Consider the following 11,620-nt stretch of genomic DNA (forward strand, 5'->3'; position numbering starts at 1 on the left):
CCATCATCAGAGTGTTAAGCCCTGCTCTGGCCACCCCTGGAAGCTGGTCAGTCTATGCACAGTGGAAGCACGAGGAGTCCCACGTGAGACTTAATTTGAACTCTGAGACTTAACTTGGACTGTGTTCTGTCTAAGCAAATAATTCAAGAAGAAATGAAAAAAGTTGCAAGACCTATTTTTGTCTTCCCACAAAAAACAAAAAGGGGGAGATGTTGCAAGACATGTTTCCTTGAAAACTCCATCTTGTCCTTCTTTACTTTATCCCATCTTCTTGTCTTATTTTATCCTATCTTCCTTCTTGAAAAACAGTCACAGTGCTGGTAAATGACTTAAGTTTAAGAGCAAAGACCTAAAGGCATAAGTGACTTAATTTTAAGTACTGCTAAGTGCCTATAGGTCAGAGTAAGAACTTAACCCTTTACCAACTAAGTGGCTATTTAAATAGTAAAAGAACTTATATAATAGTAAACAAAGCCTGTAGCATCCACCCATAGCCACTCTTCACTTGATCTCACCTAAAGAGAACAATAAAAGCAGTGTGGTTTCTTGAGGCAGGGTGCTCTTGGTCCCCCGGCTCCCACCTTTACCTAAGATAAGTGTCTCTGTGTCTTGTTTTATGTTAACTATTTTTCCTTAAGTTCCACAGCACCCATTCTTCAGCACCATCCTGCTGAGCTGGCCCCAGCAAGTGTCCTTAGAGCCGAGCCACACGAACTCCTGCTCTTTCATGTTTTAATGGATTGAAGAGCATGAGTGAATGGCTCACTTTCAGTGGGCCTGCACCTTGGCATTAATCCTAGATTTTTGGCGTTTTGGGCATTTTGCTTTTCTTTTTTGTTGTTTGCTTGTTTTTTATTTTGTAAGTTTTGGCTGCCCCTGTGGCACACAGAAGTTGCCAGGGACAACCCAAGATCCTGAACCCTCCTCACCCCACTTATCACCGAAAATTATCCCTGATCACGTAAAGTCCCAGGTCTTCTTGTATCAAAAGCTCCCTGGGGGTGGATGCCAGTGGGCTGGTGAGGTTGGGCCCACTGAGCTTCACATGATGGAACCTCCCCCCAAGCCATGAACAGGCCATGAGATTAAAGTCCCTCCCTCCCTCCTTTGTTTTGTCCTCACCGGGACTAAGAGGCCGCTGCCTCCACCATTTAGCACATGGCAATAATCCCACCAAGACGATAGCATGGTCCCCCACCCACAAGGCACTGAAGCAGAAAGTCCTGTCCCTACAGCCAAGCCTTTTCCTCTCTGGACAGGCCACCCCCACGCGACACACTGGAGGAGTGGAGGATCACCCCAGCCTGTCATCTGGCCACTTCCGAGAGGCAGAGAGAAACTCTCTAGAGGTAAGGGCTGCCTCCAGCCTCCATTCTCACGACTGGGGAGTGTCCAGAGGGCTGAACGGCACAAAAGCAGCTCTCCATCCCCAGAGGGTTCAGGGATGCAGAGCATGGAACCGATGCCCCAGAAGCCCCCTAGCCCAGCAGGCTGGAGAGACAGGGAGGATGAGGCTGTCCCTGGGGCTAGTGAGAGCTGTGTACTCCCAGGAGCAGCCTGGGCATCCTTGTCTCTGTGGAGGAAAGACTTAGTCAGTCACCTGTGGATCCAGACTGCCTGGGATCTCACACATGCTTCGTTCCCCTCAGATCCCCACTCTGTCCTCAGAGGACCCGCCTCTGAGGACACAGGCACATGCCAGACGGCAGTGGACCAAGTGCATTTCACAACAGAACGATTTTATCCATGTTTTACATCCCCCATCGCAAAGGAGCTACTGTGCCCACCCCCACACACCCAGACCCAAGTCCCCACCACCTAACCCCACCCACCCCCACCCCCCTCCTGGCTCTGGTCATTCTGTCCTTCCTCCCCACCCCTATGTGAGCCAGGATGGTTGCTGGGACCTGGAGGACCCCAAGGCTTCCACGGGGGCTGCCCTGTTGGGCTGGCCCTGGAAGGCTGGCCCACTGTTCCCTACTGGCTGCAGTGCTGCTTCCTCCTCCTCCCTGTGACACCTGGGTCACACGTGCTCCTGTTGGGCTGTGAAGGGTCAACCAGCCCCAGAGCCAGGGTGTGCCTCCCAGAGCCTCGCAGGTCAGCCCTAGGCCTGGCCAGGTCCTCAGCAGCAGCCAGGCCTCCACACCGAGCCCGCTTTCTAGACTTGGCAGCTTGCAGGGGGCCTGAGCTGAGGCCCATTCTCTGGGGAAAGGGGGCCTGGGGAGCTTGCTGGGCCCTCTGCCCTGCAGTGCAGACAAGACCCGAGGCAGGGACAGGGCTCTGTGGCAGCCCCCAGGGCAGCAGGCTGTGGTGAAGGCCCAAGAGGAAGGCCAGGCTGGGGAGCTCCTCCTCGTCCTCACTGAACCCGTGACCCAGCCCTGGGGCTCCACTAAGAGGAGAGGCCTCCCTGAGAACCTTGCTGGCCCTGGGTCCTGATGGAGGGCCCGAGCGCTTGGTGCCCTGGCAAGGAAATGGCTGTGCAGTTCCAGCCTGAGGGGGCTGCTGATGTCCTGGAGAGGGCACAGAGCCTTTGTGCCTGAGCAGGCCCCTGTCTGTTTGGTGGTGCCTTAGATGGCCATGGAAATCCATCTGGGGTGTAGAGGTTTCATCTCTGACCCCGGGCTGTGGGCCTTGCTCGTTCCTCTGGGCATCTTGTCGGGCCGCGGACTCTGAAGGTCTTGAGTCCAGGTGGGGTGCCCTGTGATTGGGGGTGGCTGGCACCCCGTCATCCTCCTCCGAGGCCAGGACTCGTTTCTGCACCAGCTGGTGGGAGAGAGGTGGCCAGTGACTGCTCTGCACCCTCCAGGGAGAGCCGGGGCTTATGGGCAGGGGGAGGTGAGATGGGACTCACATCCACAGACAGACCCTGTGGCACTGCTGCCTGCCTCCTGGACCTTGTCCCCAGCAGGGTCCTTGCCCTGTCCCCGGCTCCCCTCCTCCCCTTCCATTCCTCCTGCCATGCACCCACCTGGGCAGCCTCCCGGGTGCAGGGCCTCTCCATCAGGGGAGGGAGGGACAGAGCCTTCAGGGGCTCCTGCTCTGGGTCCCTCCTCTGCCCTGGCTGACCTGGGTCCTTGCCTCCTGGATGTCCTGGGTCACCTGGGTTCCCCCCCTGCCCCAGTCTCCCTGAGTGTTGCTCCCTCCCCCGGCCACCTCTTCAGGGGAGAGTCCTTCCTCCTGCTCCAGCTCCTCAGCCAGGCCCGAGAGATCCAGCTCCGGTTCTGGGGAAAGCAACTCTGCCAGGAATCGGGGGTGAATGACTGCCTCCACCTGGAATGGAGGGAAGAGGCTGTGAGCAGCCTTGGCTGGAGTGCCCTGGGAGGCGGGAAGGCCTGGGGGAAACGTGAAAAGCAGAGGCCAATCCAGAGTCCCCCTCCCAAAGGGGGAGCTTTCACACTCCCATAGGTATTGTCTACTCTCACATAAACACACACACACCCTCACAAGCAGGTGCACATGCACACACATGGGCTCCAAAGCACAAACACATAGGCACCAACACAGACACACAAAGGCCTACAAAGAGAGAGACACACACACACACACATGTACACCTTACACATCCACATATACACATCCTATGCACCAAAGTACACTCAGACACACAGGAAGACACACAGAGGTCAGGGTCAAGGACCAGAGCTTAAATCCCATTATCCTGGGCCACAGCCAGAACTAGGGTGCTAAGAGCATCTCTCCCTGGAATCCTGGAGACTCAGACTCCAAGCCCAGCCCACCTTGGTGTCCAAGTCCTCCTGGGAACACAGCTTGTCCACGTAGCTGAGGAGATCCGGGTCTGGGAAGCAGCCGTCCTCGTCCTGTGGCAGCTCATATCCATCCTCTGGACCTTCCATATGTGACTCGCCTGTGGCTGAGGGGCCAGGACCCACCAGTGCCTCCGGGATGTCCCCATGCTCCCTGCGAGCCTCAGGGGGAATCTCCTCGGGGGCCTTGTTCTCCAGCAGCTGCCAGGATCTGCGTGGCCTTGGGTGGGTGTGCTGGACCCTGGGGCCGTGTTTCCTTGGAGCACAGGCTGAGGCAGAGCAGGAGGAAGGGAACGTGAGGGGACCCCGCGCCCAGATGCTGAGCCCTGAGCAGGCACAGGGGAGGACATTGTTGTGGGGCAATGGATATGCATGTGGGAAGGGGGAGGACCAGCCAGAGCCTCAGGTTTTGTGGGAGGCCAGATTAAAGTCAGGGACATCTAAAAGTCAGGTGTGAGAACGTGTGGACCATCTAATGATCAAGGGTCTCCCCAGCAGCACACTTGTTCGGCAGATTTCCCAGGGGCCCCTTAGACAGGGAGGAGGGTGATGAGGTTCTAAATGGACCAGGTCCACACCCCAGAGGGGGCAAGGGTGACTGAGACCCCCTCGGGGGCTCTCCTTGTTGAACGTCCAATGCCCCCTTGAGGGAAAAGGACCAATGTGGGAACAGGGACCATGCCTAGGCCTGTCTTACCTGTGCCTTGACCTGCAGGGGGAAGGTGATTCACAGACTGAGTGCCCCTTTTGCGGGATGTGGGTTCCTGAGGAGCCAGCTTTGGTGGAGCTGGGGGAGGCATGCCCTGTGCCCTCCTTGTTGTGCAGGACAAGTTGCCCATCCTGATCTCATCCTCTGCCTCAAATTGCATGAACCTGGGGGGTGTTGAGGGACAGGCCCCAGTGAGAAAACCCCCTGGGCTCTGGAGCCCACCCAGGGTAGCAGGACCGAGGGGGTGAGGAGAGGGTGTCCATGGGGCTGTCAGGGCCCTGTGAGGTGCTGTCGCAGCAGGGAGCTGCTCTGGTGCAGGTCCAAGATCTGGGCCTCCTGCTGCCTGACCAGCCCTGGAGCTGGAGGGCATGGCCCAGCAGAGACCCAGGTCAATCTCTGGGACCAGGCTGAGGGGAGAGCTAGTGGGCGGTGGGGGCCCCTGCTCATGTGCCCCCAGACCTTGTCTGACCCAAACAATGGAGATGGCCAGTGGCCTGGTCAGACATGTGTCCGCACAGAGCCCTTGCCTGAACCTAGAACCTGGGACGGGGAGTGAGAGTCCAGGAAAGCACGCATGAGACAGGGCCCAGCACAGGCTGGAGTGGGGATACTACCCTTAGAGGTGAGGCATCTCTTGCCACTGAGAGCTAGCTGCTCCTTTTGGTTTTGTTTAGAAACTAGGAGATTCACATGCAGAAATGACAGGGAGGGCCAGAGACCCATGGGCTTCCCCAAGGATGGCCGGTTGCCCATTCCAGCCACTGCTGATGAGGAGGAGGCCTGCCACATGCTAGGTCAGTGACTGGCCAGGCATCCAGCATGAAGGGGTGCCAGACTGGCAGGGTGGAGTCCTCACCCCTGCACACACAGCCCCCATGCCTTCAGGGGACACCCTCCTGGGCTGCCGTGTTCCCCAAGGCCATCCTGAGGCCTCCCCACATCAGCATCATGGTAGGGCAGAGCTCCTGGGACAGGCCAGGCTGGAAGAGCCAAGCTCTCCAGGTGGCAGAGGGGATTCTGGAGGCCAACTAGGATTTTGGGGATTCAGGGAACAGTAGGTGTCAGGTGCCAAGCCTCCTCTTGCATCCTCTCTGATTGCTACCACCATAGCCAGATCCTGCCCTGGGGCCTTCCCATCCCCCAGCCACCCACCCCACCATGTCACCCATGGCCCCGGACCCTGACTCACTTTGCTGCCATTTCATAACAGGCCATCCTCTCAACGGTGCTCATGTGCTGCCATTCCTGCATGGCCTGCCGCATTCCCTCCTCCAGCGTCATGGTGGGCTTCAGGCGAGCCAGGGTGCGAAGCACTGGGCTGTAAGCCCTCAGGGTCAGTCTCTTGGTACAGCCCAGCCCCCAACTGCCCAACCCCACCCAGCTCCAAGGCCTCCATGTGCCCCACCCCTGCCAAACCCAGGCTCAAGAGGGGGAGACGAGGGTGTCTGGAGAGCAAAGACAAGCCCTCCTGGTGCCTGGTGCCACCACCTCCCACTCACCAGAGGATGATCCTCCCCTCCCTGGCTGTAGCTGGGACCCTGTGGCTAGCAGGAGGGTTGCCATCTCATATAAAATGCAGGCCCCATCAATGAGGGAGGCAGGCACCAGCCTACCTGCTAACAGGTCTGAGAAGCCCAAGGATTCTTCTGCCCAGGTCTCTGCACTACATGGCCTAGTCCCCCTTTTCTGAGGGACCTCGGGTCTGGGAGGGATATTCCTGCCAGGCTCACAGCTCTAGGAGGATAGACCCTTGCCCTTAGGACAGCTCGACCACCTCCCCGCTCACACTGGACTTCTTCAGAACAACAAGGACCGGGCATGCAGAAAGCTCTGTCCTGGGCCTGAATGTCCTAAGCCTTATCTGAAGGGATACCCACTGGCCCCAGAAGCCCAGGTCCATGTTGAAAGGAGGTAGCACCCGAGAAGCAGGTGCCATTCAAACTCTGGCTCCTCACATCAGAGCAGGACCCTGTCGGACTGCTCTCCTGCACTCAGTGGGATCATGGCACTGCAGAAAGGGAGACAACTGGTCTTGCATGGTGGTGGTAGCTGAGCTAAGGCACAGGACGGGATGCCATGGACTGGACGTGGGACACATCTGAGTGCAGACGTGCTTCCTCCTAGCATGGACATTGCTGTCAACCCTCCTTCTTTCTAGGGGAAAGGATCCCTGGAAACGCTAAGCAGGGAGTCCATGCCAAGGTCCTGTATATGCGAAGGCTCCAGATGAGCTAATGAGGGCCTGAGAGGTCACTTACATGAGAAAGCAGGAGAGAGCTTCCGCATCAGGGCTCTGGGGCAGGTGGCTCCGGGCCAGGGACTTGAAGCGCTGCCAGCGTCGGAAGTTCTGATAGACGCTGTTCTGGTGAGAGGCGTCCTCCTGAGGGCCCCTGTGCTGGGAGGCATGCAGGCTGCCTGCCCCAGAGGTGCCATGTGGCCACAGCCCAGAGCTCCCTGGGGGCAGGTTGAAGGCCACCTGGGCAGCTGGTGGTGCAGCTTGAGGAGGAAGGCCTGGGGCCAAGCCTCCCTTGCCAGCCTGAGCTGCTGCAATAGGCGGGGCAGCCACCCCGCTGTCCCCCGCAGCGCTTGCTATGCCAAGGGGTGCAGGACACAAAGCACTCCCCATGAGGGCCCTGGAAGCATTCCCATTGAGTGGGGCCTGAGGGCGCCCAAAGGCCTGAGACTGGTGGGGCGATGCTGACCTCCCTCCTGACCAGACGGGGACAGTGATGTTGCAAGCCCTGGGCAATGGGGCCATGGTCAACAGGAGTCACCTGAGGTGTCATGGGGCGAGCTGGCTGCAATAGGGTGCTGCCAGGCAGGCGTAATGGGGCCATGGGCGGTGGCAGGTGCTGCTCCCAAGCTGGCTGGGGTTGGGAGCCAGGAGTGAGGGGAGGATAGGCCCGTGAGGCCCCAGGGTGCATGACCACATCCGTGCCCAGCAGTGGAGATGCTGTGGAGAGAAAGGAAAGGGGTGAATGGAAGAGGAGAATGGGCGACATGGACGGAAGCTCTCTGGGGACTCAGAGGGCACACCTCAGTGGGAGAGGGCATTTGGCCCGAGGACCCTGTGTGTTGTGCAGATGTCGTGGAGGGATTTTCATGGTCGGACCTGCGGTTGAGAATGACTTCCCTGGTGACCTTGATCCCCCGCACCAAGTTCCCTGCCCCTGTCTACCAAGAAATGCTCAGCTCAGCAGCAGGGATTGGAGAGCCTCCCTGAGGAGCTCCCTGACACCTCGTCCTCACAGGCCGTCCCTACGTCCTGGACCTGAGAGGACATCTACTCTGAGCATGCCCCTCAGCAAGGTCACTGGCAGGTATGGGCCTTCTCCAAGGTCCCTCCAGGCACCGTGAGGCCTTTGATGGACCTCCACTGTCTCAAGTTGAAGGGCCTCACGTCCTCCTCCACCCTTCCTCTCTGGATGCTCAGCACACATCTGTTCTGTCTTTCTTTCCTGACCTCACACAACACCTCTCCAAGGCTGCGAAAGATCACCCTGCACACAGAACCCTTAGACAAACACAGAACAGCCCCACCAAGCATGCACCTGCCTCTTCAAACCACCCAGAGTGGACACCTCACGGGGGCTAAGTGGTGACACCCCATCCCAATGGCCCCGAATCACTCCCACCATGCAGTTCTGCTCCTCAGAGAGGTCTGAGAAGTCGGTGTGTGTCCCCCAGCATTTTTGCCACTTCCCATCCAGGGTTGGCTTCCGAAGAGGAGCACAGGGCCCAGGGTGGCTCATGTCACATGGGTCATGGGAGTAGAGGCTGCCTGGGGTCCTTCCCCTTCCAGCTCCCAACAGTGGAAAGTGAGGACAAACTGAGAAGCAGGCAGGAGTCAGGTGCCATTGTGAGAAAACCACCCATTCAGGAGAAGGAGGTACATACCACGATGCACCAAATTGACCTCCACAGGTGTCCTAGGAGGTTTCAGAGTAGCAGACCTGATCATCTTCCTGCTTCTGTGCTACACTGCTTCACCCCCACCCCCTTTGCAAAGGAAGAAGCCTTCATAGGCATTCCACCTGCACCAGCCTCACTCCACATGTAGCAGTAGTGACTTGAAATAGGAACACACTCTTCATCTCAAAGTCAGGCCTCAGCTTCTGCCATGAGACACCTGACACGCTGAGCCATGTCTGCAGAGACGTATTTCCACAAAAGGGAAACCAATCCAGAACAACTCAGGCCCACGAGTCCTAGCTTGGGTGAAGTCACATGGTTGCCCATCCCTTGTGGAATCCAAGGCCACAGTTGCCTGACCTGAGAAGTGAGTTCTGGGCTGGAGGGAGGGAAACGTTCTGGGTGGTGGCAGCGAGAGTCACATCCTGCCCAGCTCAGAGCAGACCCTTTCATGAGCATGTGGCCACAGACAACACCCACCAGCACTGAGTCGTTTTCTGACTATACCCTCCCATTCCACGCCCCCATTAGCCAGAGTATGCTCCAGTTCAAATCCCTTAGAGAGGTCTGGTGAGGCGAGCTTCAGATGCCTGAGGCCCACAAGGCGGGGCTAGGCTTTCCCCATGACCCACCCAGGGCCAGCCACAGGACACTGGCTCCACACACGTTCCAAGTGGCTTGTCTCCCTTCTAGAAACCGCCAACCTGCCTGCTGCCATCCTGCCTCCCCAACCAGAGCAAGGCCTCTTGAACCACCTCCAAGCAGCTTCCCTCCCCAAGGCAGCCTCATGTTCCTACAGGCTCCCAGCTGAGATGTCCCTGGGGAGCAGTGCTCTGGCCTTCCTCTCCTTCAGTCCAACTCCATGTCCACAGTGAAGGGTCCCAATGGAAACCCAGGGATTTGAGGGAGGCACTTTCTCTTGGAAAACAGCCCCTGTCTAGAGGCTTACCGCCTTCTGAAGCCATTCCCACAGGCATGGGCCTGGACCACCACGGGCTGGTGGCCTCAACGTGGACAGTCCCGAGCAGGACCCAGCGAGGGACCTGCCCCAACAGATGCTCAGGACGCGAGTAAAGGAGCCCAAGTTTGAATCTCAACAGTAGAATGCGGGCCTCCAGTCATTCTGCAGTGGGGGAGGGGCCGAGGGCAGGTGAGCCTGGGTGGGGGTGGGGTGCCATTCCATGCTGGCCTCTGCAGGTAGGCAAGACCCAGATGTTCCTTCCACCTTATGCAGGGGCCAGGCAATTGTCGAGTGCCTCGTCAGGCAATGTATGTGTTGGTTTTCAGAGTCACAGCACCAAGGTTTGTCTTGATGTTCCCTTTCACTTTGTTATTCATCAACCTGTTTGTTGTCTTTCAAGCAGCTCAGCTTCTGTCCTGGCTCTAGGCCTCCTTCCCCAGAGGCCTGACTTTCTGAACCAAATCCACCTTTTCTCATCGGATAACCACTTGGGTTTTCATGGCCACCTGGAACCCAATGTTTATGGTTTGGCTTCTCTCAGCAGACCCAGCATTTGTGAGTGGTGTGTGTCCGTCTTTCCTAGGGAAGCCGTGCTTGTGTGCCAACCAGCATCCAGCAGGACCCACCTTCCTCATGTTCCTTTGTGCTGGAAAGGCCCAGCCTATCCAAAAAGCCGCTGCACAGCCCACGTGTCCAAGACCAGAGATCAGTCTGACGTGTTTCCCGTATCATGACATTGCTGGTAAGTATTGTATGTTTTACCTTTTTAATGATTGAATGTAATATTCTCCACAAATCCTCCCTTCTCAGGGATCCCAGTCCACGTGTGCCGAATAGCATATGGAGTGCTGAGTCCTCCTCCCCCCTCTTTCCCCTGTCCCCTCAGTCCTCGTTCCCACCAGGGATCAGAGATACCTGTTTCATTCCCATCTTTTCCGAGATCTTTTGGGCAAGGAGCATTGAATGCCATCCGTTTGGCTTTGCAGGTAGTATTCCTTTGTCTCTGGTTGAAATGTACCATGTGCACAGGGAAGTCCTTCTCGGACTTGTGATGGAAAAGGTTGGGGGATAATGTGAGAAAGTGATTACATATGCATCCTCTGTAGATATATATGTATCACCTATCATATATACATACATCTGTCTGTACAACAGGGCCCTTTGGCTGCACAGCAGAAGTAGACAACACATTGCAAATCAACTGCAGTGCAAAACATAACCTCTTGTAAGATCCAAGAGTTCATCTTGAGAAAAAGTGAAAAAGGAAACTAGAAACTTAAATTGCGTCCCCGTAGACCTGAGTGTCTTTACTTTGGTTGCCTTCCTACTGATATCGTGGCTCCTCTGTTACTGGACGCATTTTTAACACAGGAGGTCCTACATTCTCTTGAAATTCAACGTACTGAAAGGGCAGAGTGCTCAAAGCCAGGCAATAACACTAGTCAAGGTGCAGCTCCATTTGAGATTTTCATTTCCCATCCACAGTGCCTGCTTTTAGCCTGACCTGTGTCCCGTGCACCGTTTTGGACATATCTTTCCTGCAAGTACTTTCCCTGTGTATCTGAAATTTACCTTTCCCTCGGAATCAGCATGCATCTGGCAAGACTCGCCCATAAGGGTACCATATTAGGCTCCAAGGGAGTGGGCAGCTCTTGAGGGGATGAGAACTTGGAGTGGAGACTGAAAGGTGCATTTTGGTCCAACCCAAAATAAAATGGCAAAGGGACCCCAAATCTGCAGGCCCTTTGGATGAAATGGCAATGGAAGAGCCAAGATATACTATTGCGTGTTTGAGCGTTATGTGGTTAAGGACAGAAGTAAGGGAGGAGAAGACAACATCTTCTCTTTCCCTATGTGAAGGAACCAGATGTGTGTGTGTGGGGGGGGGGTCCCTTGGTTTCATTGCGTTCTCCTTTGGGGGACGCACGTGCTGCCTATGGATGTTCCTAGGCTAGGAGTCACATCGGACCTGCACGAGCAGGCCTCTGCCATAGGCAGAGCAATGTGGGATCCAAGCTGCGTCTGGGACCTACAGCACAGCTCAGGGCAACCCCGGATCCTTATTCTACTGAAGGAGGCTGGGATGGAGTGTGCATCCTCACAGATCCTAGGGGGGTTTATGTCTGCTGAGCCCTGATGGGAATTGCTGGCTTTGGTAGGTGTTCAACATCGACGGCCCGTGATGGGGTGTGCCCTTTGACCCAGTGCCAGCTTTTTACCCACCAATGTCCAATCTCCACGTGTCCAAACACACTCAGCCAAGCCTCCCCAGCA

General features: G+C 56.5%; 1 protein-coding gene across 1 annotated transcript; it reads right to left on the reverse strand.

The window, feature by feature from the left end:
- Nucleotides 1-1,977: 1,977 nt before the first annotated feature.
- Nucleotides 1,978-7,426, reverse strand: LOC125119107 (NUT family member 2G-like; the record flags this gene model as incomplete). The annotated part of the gene is made up of 8 exons (XM_047765972.1): nt 1,978-2,202; nt 2,617-2,763; nt 3,067-3,270; nt 3,738-3,975; nt 4,500-4,637; nt 5,663-5,791; nt 6,732-7,132; nt 7,248-7,426. Coding segments are annotated over 8 exons (1,661 nt in total), but the record flags the coding sequence as incomplete, so codon positions are not given.
- Between the last annotated feature and the right edge of the window lie 4,194 nt (nt 7,427-11,620).

The sequence above is a fragment of the Phacochoerus africanus genome, unplaced genomic scaffold, assembly GCF_016906955.1.
Source record: "Phacochoerus africanus isolate WHEZ1 unplaced genomic scaffold, ROS_Pafr_v1 Scaffold_139, whole genome shotgun sequence".
In the NCBI taxonomy this organism is placed as follows: Eukaryota; Metazoa; Chordata; class Mammalia; order Artiodactyla; family Suidae; genus Phacochoerus; species Phacochoerus africanus.